This window comes from Watersipora subatra, chromosome 9 (genome assembly GCF_963576615.1).
Source record: "Watersipora subatra chromosome 9, tzWatSuba1.1, whole genome shotgun sequence".
Taxonomy (NCBI): Eukaryota; Metazoa; Bryozoa; class Gymnolaemata; order Cheilostomatida; family Watersiporidae; genus Watersipora; species Watersipora subatra.
In genome coordinates this window covers 21,658,438-21,680,301 of record NC_088716.1, presented here as the reverse complement: position 1 = coordinate 21,680,301, position 21,864 = coordinate 21,658,438, and the positions used below count along the sequence as shown (strand labels likewise).

The 21,864-nt window shown below is 36.2% G+C and overlaps 1 protein-coding gene across 1 annotated transcript in view; it reads right to left on the bottom strand.

Annotated features, from left to right (window-relative positions):
• The window catches only part of LOC137403981 (sacsin-like), a 92,075-nt gene extending 71,860 nt beyond the window's left edge, over positions 1-20,215 (bottom strand). The window contains exons 1-8 of the mRNA XM_068090132.1: positions 20,105-20,215; positions 14,096-14,272; positions 11,071-11,181; positions 9,542-9,725; positions 7,366-7,560; positions 6,258-6,451; positions 3,457-4,740; positions 1,150-1,300 (exon numbers count right to left, since the gene is read on the bottom strand). Of these exons, the coding sequence (XP_067946233.1) occupies positions 1,150-1,300; positions 3,457-4,740; positions 6,258-6,451; positions 7,366-7,560; positions 9,542-9,725; positions 11,071-11,181; positions 14,096-14,272; positions 20,105-20,128 (2,320 nt within the window). The 5' untranslated portion in view covers positions 20,129-20,215. The remainder of the gene's footprint in view (positions 1-1,149; positions 1,301-3,456; positions 4,741-6,257; positions 6,452-7,365; positions 7,561-9,541; positions 9,726-11,070; positions 11,182-14,095; positions 14,273-20,104) is intronic.
• Positions 20,216-21,864: the final 1,649 nt, after the last annotated feature.

The following is a 21,864-nucleotide window of genomic DNA, read 5'->3' as shown; positions in this document are numbered from 1 at the left end:
GAAACCACTCGAAATTGCTGTCATATGGAATATTTTATAATAAAACACACCAGTTGCATAGCAATGGTACGAGGGATACAATCAAATCCACATTTTTAAATGGAAATCAACCAAACACGAAATGCTCAAATACAGTGTTTAACAAATGTTGGAAGGCTCTGAGACTCGGAATACTCCAAGTTAACATTCAGCAATAACATGTGACTCTGAGACTACAAGCTTTTAGTGACCTTTGAGTGACCTTCTGACTATAAAATTTTTTTGCATATAGTAAAATAGCTTCTAGTGATTTCCTGGCAAATTTTACAATGCAGTTCCTTCTTATCAAAAATATCACATGACTAATGACTTATTGTGACACAATCTAAGAACTTTTTGGTTAAAAGAGCTTTCAACTGAACAGATGGACTTTGTAAAAAAAATTATTTATAAAATAATCAAAATGGATACCAAAATAAATAAAAAAATTACTATTGACACACAGTAGGAGGCAATTGGTGACACTCATGTGTAACGCTACAATATCCAGTCTAAGAAGACTAGCACACATTAAAAGGCTCATATAACCTTGAAACGCTAGCTTGTTTGACATAAGGCTCATATAACCTTGACACGCTGGCTTGTTTGACATAAGGCTCATATAACCTTGAAACGCTAGCTTGTTTGACATAAGGCTCATATAACCAGAGGATTGTAATGAGACATAGGCCTTACGGGTGGTATGCTTATAACAGCTCAGTGAAAGCGGCAAACCAACTTGGGTTAAAACTGTCTGAAACTGTCTTAATTTTATTTCTCATAAGGCTCATATAACCTTGAAACGCTAGCTTGTTTGACATGAGGCCCATATAACCTTGACACGTTAGCTTGTTTGTCACAAGGCTCATATAACCTTGACACTCTCGCATGTATGTGATTATCGTAAGGCTCATATAACCTTGAAACGCTAGCTTGTTTGACATAAGGCTCATATAACCTTGACACGCTAACTTGTTTGACATAAGGCTCATATAACCCTGAAACTGTCTGAATTTTATATCTCATTTATTAAAATCTAACAGTGCTGATTTACTCACATTTCATGCCATAAGAACTGCAAAACAGATACAATGATCTGAGTTAAAATTACAATTGAAAGCTAGTATATACTTACCGTCTGCATGTTCTTGCTGGCTTCGCCTGTACTTAAGACGTCTCGAGCTTCATCGAGGGAGACAATTCTACCATCAGAGAGTGAGGCAAGCGGCAGATGCGCTACTGGAGCTAGTTGTGTCAGGGCATCTGATTTGTCCACTTTGCTCTATACAGAGAGAAGATACATTGTGTTGAGGCTGCAATGACTATCCCTATGTGCTTGGATATGAGCAACAATTTTTGACTATTTACATACTTAGCGATGGAACCTGATCAATGTTTAACTGAATAGCCAGGGCACTGACCAATAGGACCCCAAAACCTGAACACATCAGGATATCATTGAGTAGTCATTATCCATATTTTAAACAAACGATAAAATGAGTAGATTTGTGCCAAGACATGAGTGGGTTTACGTTACGACGATTCGCAACTTTTGTCAAGAAAAAGAGCACTTTTTAAAATTCTGGATAGGCATCTGCTGTAAACAACAAGATGTAGAAAACAACATAAAACTGTCCAGAACTCAGCACTGATTGCTGAAGTCACTAAATATCATGCGGGCCAGCAATCGTACATTCTAGGATTGCTCTCCGATTCCCCATGTGTAGCCGGAGGGATACAGGTGACAAAAACTTGAAAAAGTAACTTAATAAATATTCATTAAATATAACATATAATATAATATATAATCTTAACCTGGCTTCAATCGAACCCTAGGGGTTTTCAGTATCAGGGTTTTGATGGAGGTCTCTAAAAGGCAACAGCAGAAGTCATATTGATTTCTAAGGTCATTTCTTAATGAGAAGATATATAATTTGTTGTGAGTTCGAGCATTGTATCGGTGTTGTTCTTTGAACACAGAGATGTTAATGCACAGTTCATTTTGTGCACTAATAAAACATATACCTATCTTCAGTGTGAAAAAGTAACATTTTATTTTTCAAGAAAGAAAGGGTTTGGTTTAAGCGCATATGTTCTGGTAGGGTTCAGTTCGTCCAACAAGGTTAAGAACCACTCATTATGCCTATGTAAATCCATTCATAGACTAGAAGTTATCTTCTATATGCGGCTTTTAGTGACAAGTCATCAACGGGTAATTATTAATGACCTTCGAATGAAACATTTTAGCGTAAACCAAACGTATTCGTTAGAAAGCAAGAATTTGATTGTCATTGCCTAAACATTGCCTAAAAACCATTAAAATAAAGATCCTCGGCTATGACTTTATAATGTTTACCTGATGTCAATGAACCTCACCTAACAGCCATATGCATAGGCAGTTGCTATAACTACAAACAATGCATGGTGTCAAACACCCCCATATATACTAAGTTTTCACAGAGAGAGTGTAGTGACACACCCCCATCTGGCAATGCAGTGCCATCATGGAAACAGCGTGTCATCTCATTCGGTCATGGTTCAGCGACGCTGTCTGGAAGCAAACGCAGAACATGCGAAACATGGAAACGGGCTTAGCAGCCAACGACATTGCACTTGTGCGGCATAGTTCTTGCTTTCCTGTTACTTGATATGCAGACATATGCATCGCACAACCATCGTTCTCCTATAGTGCCTAATGGAAACATGGTCTGCTTGTCAGCTTAGCGTAGGCTTTGGCACGGGCAGAGCCATGCTTACGCTTCAGGCATTCCAATCAAATGCCAAAAGGCATTTGATTGGCACAGTGCTAGAGCAATGGTTTTCTAAGCTGAATGTTGCAGGTTCAATTCCCCTACGGAACATTATTTTATCCCAACCATCCAATGAATGAATGGAGACAGGTCTTACTGTAGTGAAGATTATACTATACATACGGTAAATTCTTTCCCATTCGCCAACTACGAAGGCTTACCAAAGAAGAGTGTTGTAGATATCATTCAGCTTGCGCAGTATTACAGTAAACCATACTAAACTTACAACATTAACCATGTCATTATAGAATTAGAAGCATTAGAGAAATATTCGTGTAAATATTCATAAACTTCTTTGATTGGTCAACATGTAACTGGAGATAGCGAATAAGATGCTGAACACAATTTCAAAGTTTGGTTTTCTGTAGACAACAAACATTGGCACAAAAGATGCTTCCATATGCCGCAGAAGAAAACAACTCCAAAATAATTCAACTAAAGATATTCCACATCTAGACCATCCATAAAGGCTTTTACTCATAGTGATCTAACAAATACTTTTTAGGGGTGTTTTGAACCTCCTGATTTTTATAGATAGAGGCAAGAATGAAATCAGTATGACACCAAGCTTTGACATACAACTTGTATGATACAAGTGTAGCTATTCACTCTTGAGACTAAATCTCACCTTGATAAATCTCCACATATGCTTGGACCACACGCTATTCAAGGATGAGTCAGAAACTGGCACAAGATGACCAATGTCAGTGCACCTCAGGTACTTGATAGGGGAGTTCAGAGGAAGAGTATTGGGCATTGCTAGACAGGAGTTAATAGCGGGGTGTAAGAACAACGCCTCCTTCTCAGGACAAAGAGGACCAAACTCCGAGTCTACAAATACTGGAGATTGCGCACTGAATAGCCTGAGTTGATTGTCTAGAGTTAGTGACAGCGGAACATCTACTAGAAGACTATAGTTTTTAGAAACAGGACCCTGCAGCACAAAAGAAAGAACTTGTGTCACTGTTTCCTGATCAGCGAACGGTGTTTCTTTTACAGCTAACGGAAGCTTGAGAGAGGCACCTTTCAAACATTCCAAGGTGACTGCAGGTGTCACGTACTTAAGACTAGCGATAGAGGCCATTTTGAATCTCAGCCCAACTTCAGGAATGCTGCAAACATTCTGTCCTAGTTTAAGCAATACATTTTCCACGACAGCATTTCGGGTGGTTGTAGCGAACAAACAATCTACAGGAGGTTTAAACGTTAACTCTTTTCCATGTGTAATGGGAATAACATTGAGCTTTGAAGAAATCATATAACTATACAACTTTTGAACTAAACACAGAAAAAACTCATCCTTTGCCCGTGAAGCTTCCGGAAGAAATCTAGTCCATTGCTTGATGTCGGAATGCGATGTGATCGTTTTGCCAAAGTCCACTAAAAGGTGACAATAGGCTGGGGCGATGATGTGGTCACGTAAAATTCTGTTCCACTGGCCAAAGGAAGTGTGCTCCCAAATACTTCTACGCGATGAGTGAATAGCGAAGTGTCCATTCACATGAACAGGAAGTCCTGTATTTATGGGTAGAGGTAGAAAAGAATAAGCGTGGCCTATGATCATATTGCTCGTATTCCTCTTAATCGCAACACCTCCAACCGGCAAAAACTTTTGACTTTCTTCGCCATAAAACTTTTCGAGAAACTTCCTGTCGGAATCGCTGACAGTTCCATGAAATCCAAATGACTGATTCACAAACCAATCATTTCTGAGGAAATCATCTTCAGTCTGCAGGTGATAGGAGATGGCGAGGTGAGAGACTTGGTGAGACTTTAATTTGCCGGATATAAGCATCCGTAACTCCTCTGATAGTCGACGTTGTGCTGCTTCAAGCTGACGCTTGCTCTCCGCAATAACCCTCTTGACTTGCACCTTTTCCTGTAGCTTTCCATCATCTTCAATCACAGATACCTAAAATAAAGCCATGCAAAGGAATATTATTGTCAACACAGTATATATGCCAAAAGCTGAAAGACATTGCAGAAATATCGAGCAAATTTCCTGGAGAACCCGAAAGCATCGATTGATTGGATATTAATAATGCTTGATATTTGCGTCTGCAGTTTTGTCATGATTGGCTAAGTGACCATCAGCAAGCAAGTTTTAAAAATTCGAACATATAACCTAAAACCGACAAAAAAACTTTTTTTTGGACTTATAATAAAAGCTCAGTATGTCTAAAATAAAACATAATGCCATTCCGAGTTATTTTTTAAATCAAAGTAATAAAAATGGTCTTCTATGAACATTCTATGGTTCTATAAAGGTCAAGGATAAAGGATCGTGTTCATAATTCATGTCTCCATTGTGTACTAGGTTATTAACTGCAAGACTGATCAGTAATATTAGCGTGTCACAAGGTCTCTATTTTGTCTTCATTGTGGTTCAGACTGAGACAAAGGATGGCGTGTAGTGTAAGCAATTAGGCAGGCAGAGATAACTGTTTTTAGGAATTATCTTCTTTTACATAAAAGTTAGTCTGAGCCAAGGCTAAATATACTAAAGAGTTTTGACCATATCAAGGCAATAACAATGTAGCTATAGTTGACAAGAGAACAATAACCAAAATACAGATTTGAGCAATTATTTATCTACATATAAAAATTCGTCTTAGTGTTGAACACCTGATTACACTAATATATTGTACTTTGCGCATCACCATGACGACAATGGTCAACAAGCAAACTTTTCAACTTCTCAACTTTTACCCAATTTTGCAGTGTTATCACAATACCTTGCAAGCCTGTGCATGCATGTTAAATTTGTCATGGCTTTACAGCTTTACAATTTAATTCATTTCAATTATTTTATTTTTTAATTATTTTATTGATTTAATTATAAAAACAACATTTTAATCAACAGAATGTTTAGTTTATATTACTATTGACACTTCATCACAAATCTTTAAGAGATGTTTAATGTTACGCTCATATGCATGGCACAAGAATGATATTTTACCAGCTTTTAAATGATTTACACCGCTCGCTGTTTCATTTGACGATTAAATTGGCTTCAGAGTTGTCCCACTATGTTGTACACAAGTGGCAAACTAGTTCTACATGTATTTACCAAAGACAAACGATTCTTTTTTAAATGGTAGGATATATAGTGAAATACAACCTATTTTCAACTTTTTATCTTAAAAATTGGAATTTAAAAACTGCTTCTTTGAAGAAAACATGAAAGCAAGCAGCAGAAGTAGTCAAACATGTGATTTCTTAGTCGTCATGTTTAGGCTGTTCCACATGACATCTATAACAATGAAGATTTTATGAAGCTAAAACCTCTAAATCATTTTAATTATGCTACATATTGTAATTATGATATGACGAACATGGTGAATAGCTAGGTTTCCCTCTAAAGAGAGGATAACTCTCTACTACTAGCAAACTAATGATATGAGTATAAAAATGAGCCACAAAGATTACCTTGACTTGACTAAGAGACTTTGTGAAAAGAATAGTTGAGTGCAGAAACATTCGGAACTCTACAGACTGGAACACAGACTCCATGGCATCAACATCTGGAGGAGCGAAGGACATATCACATATTTTTGAGTTGGTATCTGGCTGGCGCAAAGGAAATCTGAATATCGTGCAGCCTGCATGACTGACTTGTCCCCCTGTAAATAGCATTGGAACATATTTGGACTTTTTGCTTGTTTAATTAAAGATAATCTTATATACAATTTTAGTAGATTTTATCAGAAAGTATCAATATTTTTCTATCATTTGCGGTTGTCTTTGATGTCTTTGATCTGACTGCCAGGATGTTTCAAGATTAAAATCGACAAAATTTGATCACGGTCGAAAAACTCAGAAGCAAAATATGTGCCAAAATGATGTCACTAGTCGAGCGGCTGCCAGTCTCTCTCCTTATTGATTTCAGACAGCATTACGTGTCTCTATTTTGTCAGTCTCTTTGACAAAGCGCACCTACAGAAGCCATAATCACACTTTCGCTTGAATATGAGCGTTTTAACTGTGATCAAGTTTTGTCAATTTTAATCTGCCATCAAAATATTAAACATCAAAAACATGTCAAAACCTGTCAAACATCAAAAACAATCACAAAAGGTAAAAAACTCTGATACTTTGTGATAAATTCTACTAAAATTTTGAATCCTTCGTTTTTTTGTGACGCAATTTTATCATTGTCGGCCATCTTTATAGACAATTTTATCGTTACAAACACAAAGCTTTTGCAATAAATGTTTGAAAACGATGCTTTTGTTTGCAATTTTTTTATTATAGTATCAAAACAACACCTAAAAAATAGGCCCTATATAGGAAATAGTGCTTTGAGATGCGAGTAAATTGACATACGAGCTCAGTTTCAGAACGTATTAAACCCGTATGTCGAGGTATGACTAGACTTCATAATAGAAGGCAATCCACAGATGTGATAAATAATACAATAAACAAGACCAAATTTGTCACTACCTGTCACTACTTGTCAAAAGCTGTCACTGCCACTTTGAATGGACAAGAATAGATAAACCTGGTTTTCTTTGCTGTTAGACAAACTCAAACTCACTCAGAAAACCTGACATAAAATCAGGGAAGAGTTTGGCAAAGCTGCCATCTTGTTGCAGATCTACGTGGCCACCAGGTCGCTCGTCGCACGCACCAGGCACATATTTGAGGTGAGGATCAAACATGCAGATGTCTTTGTGGTCGGAGAGCAGAATGGGACAGTCGGTCAGCTGGTAGACAACATTGAAGCCAATACCTGCGAGTACAAAAAAAAATCAAAGACAAAATACAAAACCTGAACCTGACTTTAGGTGTTCAAAACTTGCAGTGATTTCGACAACTAACTTGCCATGTAACTTCTTCTAACTCTAAACAGCGCAAATAAATCTTTCTAAAAACATTTCATACAACTAAATATGCATTGATCTTTGCCAGCAGATAATGTAAAACCTCTAATTGAACGATACCTTTATTTAATAGAGGGTTTACGATAGACAATAGTAGGAAAGTAATAATAATAACAAAAGAACAATAAGAATATGATAGCGCAATACTTTAAAAATCAGAAATTACTGACTCAGAATAAAGACTTGAGACAATATTGAAGCCAGCCGAAACAAAACTGTCAAAACCACATAGTACTGACTCACTATGACTCACTAGTCAATGACTCACTATGCAACTTAAAAAGCTAATCAGGTGTTATACAATCTTTCCTATAACCTTTAAAATGATAAGAGCTGTGTTAAGAACGTTATGAAAAAAGATTGCACCGCATAAGTCATGAACCCACATATTCGCAGCCAAGTGCGCTACCACTCCATCACTCAACCACCTTTCAACAACTAAGATTAACTGTGCACATAATTATTACACATGACGATCTCTCACGACTGAAACTCGTTTGGGTTGCTATAGCGATTTTGGCCATAAAGCAATTGTAAATAACTAAAACTGCCAAATTAGGTACTTGGTAAAATTCCATATACAATACAAAAGCAAGGGCAATAGATGTATTAACATTGGCCAATACATCTATTGCTATAGTTATCCCATGTTAAGTTGCACCATGGTACAATGTAGCAGTGTTACACGTACTAGCTGTACTAACATGAGGAAACACAGTGATACTTCCTTAGTAAGTCAGGTTGTACAGGCGTTGAAAACCATATTGAAAACCTATATTGAAAACCACCCATATTGAAAACCTATTCTTTCACCAGCTGTATTCAATACACATACTGGTGGAATTCCTGGTGTTGCACAGGTATTAAAAACAGCTTATAAACAGTGGCAAGTAATGTAGTTGCCTGTCATTTGCCTTTAGCCTGGCACATTGCCAATGGCTAATTTGAACAAGCTAGCATCCGTATTGCTAAACTTACTAGTAAAAGCTGTGAGAGCAAGCATGAAATGATGTTGCGCCATAATGCACAGCGGTATGAATATTTTCACCCATCCATCAATCTCACGTAGCTCAACGGTTTAGCATATCGTCTGGGGAACGGGAGATTTCGAGATCCGAGTTATGCGATATGGATTCTCCACTCCAATATTTTAATAGCTATAACTGAAGTGATTTCAGAAAGAAGTGATTTCAATTTAAGTGGTTGGAATGTCGCGAGCAAAAGCCGTTGACCATAATAGTGTGTTAGTTAGAAAGGCCTCATTTCCTCCTTTTTAAATTTTTACTTTTTGGTTCAACATTAAATAGTGGCATGAGCAAGTAATTGTTGATATAAGCCAACTGTGTCAACACTATGCATCAGTCCATCATTTACACCTGACAGCATTCCATATAGGTGCTGCCGCATGATTGGATAAAATAGTTTGCTGCATGGAGTCATCCTCCCCTTGTAGCAAAAGCATGCAGCAAAAGAAGCCATACAGTCACAGGCCTGTTTCCACCAAACCACAGCAAACTGAATATGTTAGTACAAGTTGTTTACATACTGCAATACAATAAAACCTTAAATATATATATATATTATGCATATTAATTTATTAGCAATAATTAATTTCATTTCAAATAAAAATGTTTGTCAAATTATGCATCAATAAAACAAAAAAGAAAAGACCTTGACAAAATTAACTCAAATATGTTTCTTTGTGTTAAAACAAACTTTCTTAAAAGCAACGTGAAGGCAGTTTGCTTACGATGAAAACTATTCACTAACCCCCAACTAGCACATTTACGAGTGATGCAATAGCTGAGGCTATAATCAAGGCAAACCTACCAAACTGGCCAGTTTTATCAGGGTCTTGTGACTTGCTTCCTACTCCCAGCTTTTGAATACTTTCTATGTCTTTGTCCGAGAAGACGCTGTTGTTGTGCACACACAAGGCCGGCCCTTGCATACTCTTCCACTCTTCCCAGACCCTCTCATTGGACAGTTTCCTTTTGTCCAAAATGAAATGCATCTGGAAGAAAAAACTTCAGAGTTATCCAATTGTTATGTTGTAATGGTAAATTTTATGATAAAAGTGGCTGACATTAGCGAAAATCTAGCCTTTCCACGACCTTTTTCTCTGATATATTTTATAATTGAAAGACATCTGTAGAAGGAAACTGGTGTTACAAAGTTATTCGTCGAGCTATTCTCTTGTGTTCAGAGTCATGAAACACCAAGCTTGCTGATGGGACAAATTCCTAGAATAATCTAATGATGACAAAGTTATACTTTGACTAACTCGTTCTATTCAAATACAAAACAAAAAGTTAATAACTAACAAAAGGTTTATGTGCTATATATATTTAGGTTTATCTCAGAAATATGATTTAAAGATTCTCTTTGTTGGCAGGTCTAGCTGCGTTCAGGTCCAGCTGATTTGTAAACAGAGTTTTTGTGGCTGATATTTGAGTGATTTTATGGGAGTTATCGGCTCAATTTTTTTTTGTTTCACACTAGGTATGAGTATGGACCGAGAGTGAGTGATTTTGCCATTTTTTATATGCACGATCAGATAACTTTAGCAGATGTATTTTTAGTGAGTCACGATTTACGTTTTGTTGACTGTTTCCTACAAAGTTTTTCGTGAACGTTTTTAGCGAGTTTACCAATCATTTCGCAATGCCAAGTTCACCACTAATAATGGACAACTATAGGGAGGACAATCTTTTGCTAACAACATCTGCTTCGATTATTCTAGCAACGGCATAATAACTGAAGCAAATGTTTCAGTTATTATGCCGTTGCTATAATGATTGAGCTTGAGCAATAATTCCATTGACTCCCATTAGAGGTGCTATCAATGGAAAGCATTACCGCCACAAAGCATTATTTTAGTTTGAAAATGATAATTATGGTTTAATGGGAGAAATTTTCAAAATGGCAGTTTTGTAAATTTACGCGCGAACAAACATATTTCCCATATACATGTATGTTAGTTAGGTTCGCTTGGTTATATTTATTAAATATCTTCCTGTACAGGGTGAATGCCGGTTACCTGTACTAGTAATGCATAAATCCAATCACTGTCCTAAAACCTTAATTCAATCAATAACTGTATCGATTGATCACATGTGCATTACTTGGAGTTGTCCACCCTATTTTCTTTGATCGAAGGATACACAACCCTAAGATGACTTGAAACGAACTTTACATTATTTGTAAGTTTTACGCATTTAATATACATGTGGTAACATTAAATATAAAAGGAATGTAAAATATAATCACAGAGACCATACATTAAAATGCAGAGCTTCCAAGTTTAATCGATAATTCTATGATCAAACGGGCTCATTTGTCTTAATATCAGAACTTACTTCTGTAGCCTGAGCATCATCCGAGTTCTGTACGAGCTCCTTAACGAGCTCCTCAATGCCACACCCATCTCGATCTCCCACATATTGGGCTATGATGTTCTTTATCCTCACCTGAACAGAGGCATGCATAGAGTTTACCTACTTATAACAACTAAGGGAATAGCTCCATCATGCTCTCATCTAGGTTCAGTTTGCCTCAGGCTAACGACTAGATACAGACACTGCAAACATTTTAGTGAATTTTATAAAAAACCAACAAATGAAAGAAGTTTGAAGGAATTGATTTCTTGATAGATTTTAGCTTTATTTACACCGATCGTTAAAAACAAATTAGACCGTAACAAAAAAGTAAAGTAAATTATGTGCATTGAAAGAAAAAGCTCTTTTTGCATAACGCTGTTCTATAATATAAATTGGCAAAGTGTTGGTGTTTGGTATAAGGTGTAGTAGATTTGTCAGTATACTTTATGTTCACGATGTTTATGGTGATAGAAGACTGCATATGGTTTTCCTAAAGGTAAAATTGATAATCTGTGACTTAAAAGTATTTAGAGACATGGAGTTCTGTTTACACTAAAGTGCATATTCTGCTGAATGCAGTAGTGAGCTTTGACAAGTAAATGATATTGTTCACTTGGTCTTGGTTGGTTCAATGACCAACACTCCATATCGTTTCACAGTGTCATACAAGGTAGTGTAATCATTGCGGAATAGTAATGCAAAAAAACTTTAGATTAAAAAACACATTAAAAAATATCTTAATGCTGATACTGATGGTAGCTGGGAAAATATAATTAACTAGGTGAATGCCGGCATTGCACGGGTATTAAAGCAGCTTGTAAACAGGAGCAGGTAATATAATTATGGGCCAGCTTAAAGAATAGAGAAAGCATAATATTATTATGCTTTATTATTCATCTTGAGGTGTTGACTGATGTTCTAAAAAAAGAATCAAGGAGATTGACCAACCAGAAGCTGAGATATAGCCAGCCAAACACAGGTCTACCAAAAAACAAAAGTGTTTTGGTAATCATCAATATATGACGTATGAAATCGACTTGTGTGTCATTGGTCAATTAAGCCAACTAATGCGCTCTCCTATAACAATCACGGCGTTTTAATTGGTTTAATCCCTGGAAGTATAGAACAATCAAATTGGGCCTAACAATCATCGCTCCTAGAATTCCGAACCAGTCCCTCTGACGTGTAGATTAGTTTTAGCATAAAATAATTACACGCATCTATTATTTCGCAACATTTCGCTATCTTGCTAGTTCAGCTCAGTTTTGTTGTTCTCCTACTTAGCTTCCCTATTCAGACTCATCTTTAGCGTTGTTCAGATTTTTTAACTATAGCTAATAAATAGAATCAATTAAATCAATCTCGGTTATCATTTGGAATTTTCTACAAATTATATTAGTTACGTCATTTATTCTATACGCAGTTATATTATTATTTTGTATAATATGCATTATGAATATTATATAAATCATAAAAAATAATCATAGATAAGATAATAGATCAATAGAAAAATCAAAGCAAAAGTTATCGTTTTCTTTTCTTATAGCAAGAGCAGCACGGTCAAGTTAGTCTTTTTAAGATTATGGCTGTAGTGAACTTCCAGTCTGTTAATAGTGACGATAATCATGAAAATCAACTGAATGCTGCAGTAGATACACAGTAGAAAAATGATGAAGGAACAAAAAGTCCCATTCCTATTTCGTAATCTAAAAAAACTGCAATCGCGGATATCGCATATAGACTATACACGCGCCGTTCGTTGAACAGATGATCTTCGGAGCATATCCGTGGAGATCGAGTTAAAATTTGAAGCACAATAGTCAAAATCTGCTCTTCTGCTTTAAAAAATCATGACGAGGGGTTGTGGGCAAATGCCTTTACCACACAATGTTTGGATGATTTTCCTGAGAAACCAGAGCTAGTATGTAAATTATTTACTATCGCGAGAAGCGTTTCACATCTCGTAGCCAAAACAATCATTATAAGTAACGGCGGTAAGGGTGCGCAACTCCGGCACATGACCATTAAGTCGATTTTATACGTCATAGTTTTCGGGATTTTCGAAGGGTTTTCCTCTGATTCTTTATTAGGTAGACCTGTGTTTGGCTGTCTATATCTCAGCTTCTAGGGGGTCAATCTCCTTGATTCTTTTTTCAGAACATCAGTCAACACCTCAAGATAACTAATAAATCATAATAATATTATGCTTTCTCTATTCTTTAACAAACATTACGTAACGGTCAACAGTGCTAGTTATTAACCCCAAGCAAGCTCTTTAAGCATGAGTAACTTAATCAATGTAATGACTATTTGCCTAATGACTCCATTGTATTCTTTGTAGCTTAATGGTTAAGTTTGCTGCCTTTAAATCTGGAAATCCTAAGATCAAATCCAGTGCCGTGCGGATTTTTTATTGCTAGACTTTAATCTGCTATAGCTGAACTCAAGATTTAACAATAAAGTAAGCGCTGAGATTTATATAGATTGAAGGTTAATCGAATGCAAAGCCCTGGCATGTGACACTTATTTCAAAACTTACCAATGAGGGAGAATTATGTTGTTATCAATGATAAAACAACAAAATCATAGCTTGCTACTAGCAAATATATTGCTGAGACACTCCATGCAGCTCATATCAACGATCAGAATAGAGTTTGAGTCAAAGTCTTGTGTTTAGCGTTTCCACCATAAAAACAGAGAACTTGATGGAGATAATAAAACTATCATTAAATTCTTTTAACTTGGAAATAGAATTCACTATAATATATGATTTCTTGAACGCATAAACATTCAAAAATGTAGGCCTATTTGCTAAGTTACTTTTCATTGTCAGCGATGTCATTCGCTGGCAGCGGTCAGGCATCTACATGCATTTAATGTTATTTTACATTTTGTTGAAGTTGTTAAAAACAGGGATCAATTTTCAGACCAGCTTATGATATGCAAGCGACGACAATCAAAAAGGCAGAAAAAGCCATAACAAAAGGACAAGAGGCAGGCTCACTGTTGCTGGCTCATGCTGCCCGAATCGGTTAAACGTGGGTCGAATAGACTTCATGTGGGTAGAGAAATCAACCAACTCTCCATGACCTAGAGCCACTTCTGCAGGCTTGGGAGTTATTTTGTCCTCGTAGACTTTCCTCGGATTAGCCTTTTCATTCGTCGGAGCTGTGGCATTGCTCTGAAAGCATACCAACAAATGAGAGCTGCCAATCATCACACAGTATATAGTGCTGACTGCTACAACAATTAGTGAAAACTATGGAAATTAACAGCAATGAAATGAAATGCAACTTGTAAGGACGGATTTTGTTGATACCCTCTTCGTTTCTAAAGCAAACGATTTTTCATGCTTGCTACAAAATTACCTATTTTTCAATAATAAGGGTGCGAGTTTTACGGTTATCAATGTATGAAGCTAGACAGGCCGGGCTATCTTTAGCAAACAAAAATTTTTTAATAGTTAGCGGACATTTGTAATTAGCCAATGAGGGATGAGCTATACAAAAGTGCTCCAATCATATACTGAGCCTGTTGTAGACACGTTTAGAGCTGAGTGCTCGGTTTTTCGTGCAATAATTGTATTTGAAGGATTTGCTTGAAGGAAACCTGGTTATTATTATATAAAATGTAATCTGCATTGTATGAGAATCCATGACTTCTCATTGGCTATTCATGTGTTTGCTCTGAAAAATGTAGCTCAAGTTTTAAAGGAATGTGAGTTTGTTACTCTATGAAAATGCGGGTTTGTTACTACAATGTATATGGAAATATTGGCTCATTACTCTATGAAAATGTGAGATTTTTCTCTATAGAAATGTGGGTTTGGCACTCTATGGAAATGTTGGTTCATTATTCTATGAAGATGTTGGTTTGTTAATCTATGCAAATGTGGGTTTTGGCATTTGTGCACAATATCTTTGCACTGCGTAACTATTATCTTAAAGGTTGACTTGCAACAAAATTCACATTACAGTTATTTGGTACCAAAAGATTCACCATGTCTTACTCTGTTGTGTTGTAGGTGCCAAATATGTGGAAATGTGATTACAAGCTCTTAAAAGCTAAAAAACGAACAGAAAATCGCAGCCACACGAGACCACCGTAGTTTGAATTCCCTTTCCAAAACGGCTCAAATGTGATGTAGTTGTTACAGGATGGTTTCTGTTTACACTCTCATGCAACCTCATTCGTCGAAATATTATCACAAATATACTTCACGCATTCACTAAAACTATTGTTCTCACGCGTCTATTTTATCATCATTGTAATGCTGTCACTTTTAGCACTGATATCTTATAACTTACCGCAAAAAAATCGTTAAACTTTTTAACCTTAGCTCGAAGGAGTACATATCATTGTCTGATAATCATGATGAGCCTGTTGGTTACCTGTGATAATCGAAAAGTGCTGCAAAAATTATTTGCGAAGTATTGGGTCACATGATCAGATTACGACTTGACGATTGAATAATGCCGAAACAAAACTGTAAGGTAGCGAGCATCTATATTTGATACGGGGTCTTCGGTAAAACTCGAAGTGTTTGTCATAAACTAGTACTACGAAAAGTTTTATATTGAGCTTCATATTGGCCTTTCAATTCATGTGAGAACATACGTGACAAGACGATAACCAAATTTAGTGGTTACGTCATCGAAATAAAGAGATTCCAATCTACGACGGCTTTTCGTTTTTGAGCTTTTAAGAGCTTGTAATCACATTTCCACATATTTGGCACTTACAACACAGCAGAGTAAGACATGGTGAATCTTTTGATACCAAATAACTGTAATGGGAATTTTGTTGCAAGTCAACCTTTAAACTATATAAAAATGTAGTCTATCCTAACTGTACCCAAAAAGAAAATTTTACACATATAACCGAGTGTAAAAAATTGTTTGCTTCACTATTAGCAAAGAATGAACCCATATGTGGAAATATTATCCAATCCGGAAAATATGTACAAAACTCAACAAAATAAAGCTAACAGAAAAGGCAAGACAAAACAGATAGAATGTTCTAGAATCACTACACACTCCAAATATGAAGCTAATAGCAATAGGATATTTAGGCCTACTGTAGTTTACCAAGTAAAAGGCTGACATTCATTCTCTAAGGTCAAAAGGTCATTAATTTTTTATTTGAAAGGTCAAGATATGCTGTCAGTGATGTAAGATATCGCTGTGAAACAGTTAGGAATTAGTGATACCTTAAAGCTCCAGTTTGGACTTTTAGTAGCCACTGACTTACTAGCAGGCTACATACATGTTACTAGTAACGTTAGTTCCCTTTGGGTCAATCTAAACCTTGTTGGTGGGTGAAACACAAACATTGATGTGTGTCTGTGGACAGTATTTTTAAGCAGCATTTGCTGCAGTAGAAACATAGAGCAAAGCCAGTCTATATATATGTATATAAAATCAAGTGTTTGTCTGTCGCCGTTCGTATGTCCAGTTAATAGTGATTGGTTAAAATACACACGTTTGCAGTCCAGTGCATCGTGAGAGATCATAAGGCGTAATGATTATATGCACAATTTTTACAAAGCGTGAGAAGGTGGCTGCATGGTTTAGTGGTAGTGGGCTTGGCTTCACATCGGTGCATCTGAATGTATGGGTTCAACTCCTGTGAGAGAGATATTTTTCTCCAACACTCTTAGCTTATAGACATGGCTCCGATGATAGTAAAGATTAAAATATTGGCTCAAGTTACCATCTTAAGTTAATCAAAATTATTGGATGAAGAAACTTAGCCAATGGCAACTGTATCACCTGCCACTGTTTACAAGCTATTTTAGATCTTGAGCGAATGGGTAGCATAAGAAGTAAAAATGTTTTTTCAATAAAGTTTTAAATATGCCTCGAGCTGTCAAATATTTGAATTATGCAATGGCTGGGCACACACAGAAATAAACACCTTCAATTAAAAGTTAGAATGGAAAATGCTGTACATATTGATTAAAAATAAATTTTCTATGCCAAACCTTTTTATATTACTTGTGCAACACCAGGACATTCATCTCGTAAGCTTATACTCAGGGCTGGCATGACGAGGAAGCTGCTGTCTCAGTGTAACGACCAGCACAATAAGCCATCTAATTAAAGATTACTCGACATATATCGAGAAAGTAGCCCAAAATCCTTGAGAGCTCAGCCTATGGCTTACGTTAGAAACTCAGACTAATAACATAAATATTTATCATTTCCAGCATGACGTTAGCCTTGTACCTACAGCTGGCAGAAGTCTGTCAGAATGATTCAATATCAGTACATGTAAATACAATTACGGGATAAAAACCTTTGCTTATGCACGAAAATATGCATCGAATGAGTTCTTTTCATACAATCAGTTTTTGAATATAGAAAAAGCAATTTTATACATCCTGGCCTACATCCTAGCATCCTAGCCTAAATCAAAGTTTGGACAGCTCTGTCCTTGCCCACTAACTTTGTCAAACTAAAGTAGGTTCACATACTAACTAACTACTTTTAAGCACATTTTAACCTGGTTGTCATCCAACTAAGGACAAGTATAACTATTAAGTTGATCCGACAGTGTTTCTGTTATTACAGTTATTTATAATCAGCTTGTTGGAATTTTTCTAAAACTAAAACCCTTTAAAATTACTGCAAATTTATACTTTTTATAAGTAAATTCGCAAACTAGTTAACAGCAGAGCACATTTTAACCTACTGAGGTCATTTATCACTATGTAATTTACTCTGATAGTGTTTCTTTTTGAGGTGATTTTTATTTTAAAAGTTTTGTGTCAGCTCATTTTTAAATTGTGATTTCAAACTAAAATAATATTAAAATTGATCTGTTATGACAAAAAAGTGATGTGAATGGTCATTAACATGAATAAAAATAGAATATGGCTCTTGGCAAATAAAATAGCCTATTTAAAGATTATCTCTTCCACGCATTGAAAGATAAACATCAGTTTTCTTTGAAGAGTCAAGCTTTGTGGTTCTACATATTTTTGTACAACTTGGCTGAATCTTCACAAGATGAAATAAGATTACCTCCTGTAGCCTACAAACTAATAAAATTATTGTAATAAAAGAGCTCACTCCATTGAAATTGCGATAATCCTGTCAAAACGGTACTGATTGAAAAATGGAGTTGCATCACCATGCCAAATAACCTATGTATGCGCCTCAATCTTTACTATAATAAGAGTTGTGTCCCCCCGCCTGTACGAAGCCATTCATAGAGGTTAGGAAAAAATATTGCTTTCAACGGTATTCGAACTCACAACTTTTGCTTTGGTAAACCTGTGTATATCGACTGCCTTGCCATACTTAGTAATAGCTGTGCAGTTAGTTATTACACCTGACAATATTTCACAGCTCACTATCATGGACAGCCTATGACTATCATGGACAGCCTATGACTCATATAGTCAGCACCCATGATATCAACCCTGGTGATTAGCTGACTCCTCTGACCTAATGCCTGGCAGCGCTGCCGTGATAAGTGAAAAATGATTGTATCGCCTAACTTCCTCTAGACACCTTCACACCCTCACATCATGTGATGCACACAATTAGAGATACGAGTAGGCTATATAACGAATAGAGACAAGTTTCCATTAATTTTAATTCCTTTCAATTTAATTCATTTTAATGCGTTTTAATTCATTCAATTGTTTTTGGGTCATAAGGGTTGAAACTCAATACACAACTTGACAGCAAAATAGAAAAGATATGTTTCCATTATTTAGGTACAAATGAAGAAAAAATCTTCAGACTTGAAACATTTTTTAAAATAAAGAAACCAGCACCAGTAAAGGCTAAACCAATCAACACTCGGGGGGGGTGAAAAAATAGACTGCACCGTGCTGGAACTCCTCGCACCAAACAACCCGCGTTATTCTACCAAAAATGCAGGGAGTTTGATATATTTGATGATTTAAATCTTAAGCTGCAGACAGCGTACATCACTGGCAGCACTTGTATAATCAGCTGTGCAATCAATCTGACAAATAGGCTGGTTTACTAGACACTACACCCATCACAGTGCATTCCTTGACAACTAGAAAAGGTGCTTCAATTACATCCGAAGCCTAACCTTTCATACTCAAGTCCCCTGATCCTAGACCATATTAACAACATTTAATCTACTGTGGAAACACTTGGGAGAGCACAACTCCTTTTGAACTGAATATCATTTTTAAGCTCCAAGTTTTTAGAACTCAATAAAAAAAAAAATATAGTAAATATTTTTCTTTTATCAATTTATTAAAGATGTAATGTTTCAGACCTAACTGAAGAAACATAATGGTGGATGTACACTGAGTCCACTAGAATGTCTATTTTTATGAATAGAAAAAGAAATAGTTTTGTCGCTGAGGAGAAGCTTTCTAGTTTTGTTTATTTTTGATCCTCATCACTTAGAATTTCAGTCAGTGCGTCATTAGAAACTATTGAAGTGACGGCATCCATTTTTATTTTTCAATAGGTTAGAAGTGGTTTTGATATTTTGGAACTATCTCAAGAGCTAATAGACCAATCAACCTCAAACTTTGGCATTCTACCAGGAACCTATACCACACAAATCAACTGAAATTTTATGATAATTCGTAATCCGCAAGTGCGGAAAGCAAAGCGAAACTATGAAACCGAGCCGACTCGGGCATTGGACCATGATTTTCTCTCCATTCCATATTTATTTGGATAAGAAGACAAAATACTCACTATAAGTCTCCGCAAATCTGTTTCCTGCTACCGCACTCTCCAGGTAAAGTATTATTTTATGCCACAAATTTCTTTTTCAATTTAGAGCGACAAATACCTGCCAGTATTTGTCAAACATTAAAAATGATGCATTTGTTTGCAATTTTTTTATTATAGTATCAAAACAACACCAAAAAATACTATTAAATAGAAGAAAAACGATAGTTTTCTACAAATATGGTGGCTTTTTCGTGATACGAGCGCATGCGCAAACGGTTTGTTGACGTAAAAAATGATGGATTATTGGGATAGCTAAGGCTAATAATGATGCTCACCTTTGGTTGCGGAGAAATGACCATATTTCCTTGACCTTTAGGGCAGCTTCCTCCTTCTTTGCTCTTTTGCAAAGGTTTCACGGTAGCCGTGGTTTTTCCCTTTGGCTTTGCTGGCTAAAACGAGAAAGTAAGTCAATTCTCCACGAGCATATCTTACGAATCTGTCATGTAAACATGAAGCCAGTAAGAGTATTATCATAAGTACATACATTAGTGTATGTACATGCATATTCATGTGTTTATATTAGTGTATTTATATTAGTGTATTTCTATTTACATTAGTATATTTATATGCTAGAATTATACAAGCAAATTGGATATTCAATTACTAGCTTTCATCCAATAACAGTATTTGCAGACGCCGAAGAAATCCATAACTACTGCTATGAGTGCAGCAGAGTGAGCATTGTTCATACAAAACTCACAAATACGCGCAAGAGATGTAGGAGTGATGCAGAAAGTTCTGTGTTAATGGTGATTCACTAAAACGACGTGTTAGTAAAGCACAAAAAAGCTAATTGCCATTGCACTAAAATTTCCTGCGACGTTGTACAAACAAAAATTCTTTAGGATTTCTATGAAAAAAAGCCTCTAGTCGAAAGTTTTTTTGTTTATTTTTTTTCTGATGAAAAGTGGATGTTTTCAAGCGAAAACTACCAAAAGACTTGTGATAAACAAGAGCCTTTAATTTAAATCTATTTTTTCTGGAATCTCTGAATGGTCAAGCACCATATTCAACCCAAAATACAAGTTGTAGTGTTCCATCCGCCAAGTTGTGAAACATCAGAATGAACCAGGTTTTTTCATGACATGCATCGAGCTGAACACAATGAATCCCAGGCTATTTTGAGTATATCGTGATATTTTAATAAAAAACTAGTACCCTTACAGTACTGTGCACCAGCTGATAGGCCGTTAGTTTTAATAAATAACGGCACAATTACACAAAAATGTGGCAAGGTGATTGATCAGCACAGGAGGTAGAGAGTTCTATCAAGCCATAAAGGTGCGGCCACACATAACGAATTATTCGTTCAATCTGACCAAAATCACGAAATGAACAGATTTATTCGGCTGAATATCACAGAATTGTCTGAGCTGTGCATGCACACCGAAGTTGCCGACGAAACGCTTTCAATTGGCTAAACAATTTTTTTAGCGAGCACGATTCTAGCCACTTTTACCATTTATATAGTCCGAGGCAAATAACGCGACACGCCAAAAAATATTACGACAATTCGCCATAGTAAATACGATGCATCTAACGCGATTGCGCCAAAGATGGCAACTCTTTCTACTACGGGACTTTGGTTGCTAAAAAAATTATTATTAAAAAAGAAATTATTTGTAACCATGCTGTCCGAACAATAAAGAACCAACAATAGCGCAATCTAGACAGTTGCATTGTATGTACTATGTTGTATTGCGCTGATACTTTTATTGTGTGTCGTGGTACGAGTCTTCGACTATACCAATTGCAAAAGCTGCTAGAATCGTGCTTGCTAAAATAAAAAATTGTTTAGCCAATTAAAAGCGTTTCGTCAACTAATTCGGCGCACATGCGCAGCTCAGATAATTCTGTGATATTCAGCCGAATAAATCTGTGAATTCTGTGAATTTGGTCAGATTAACGAATAATTCGATACGTGTGGCTGTACCTTAAGTGGTGACTTCGAATCCCGAAGAAAACAATCTCTTTTCCAACATCCAATAGTGGCTTCGAACAGACAGACACAATTCTTATTATTATAGACTAGTAG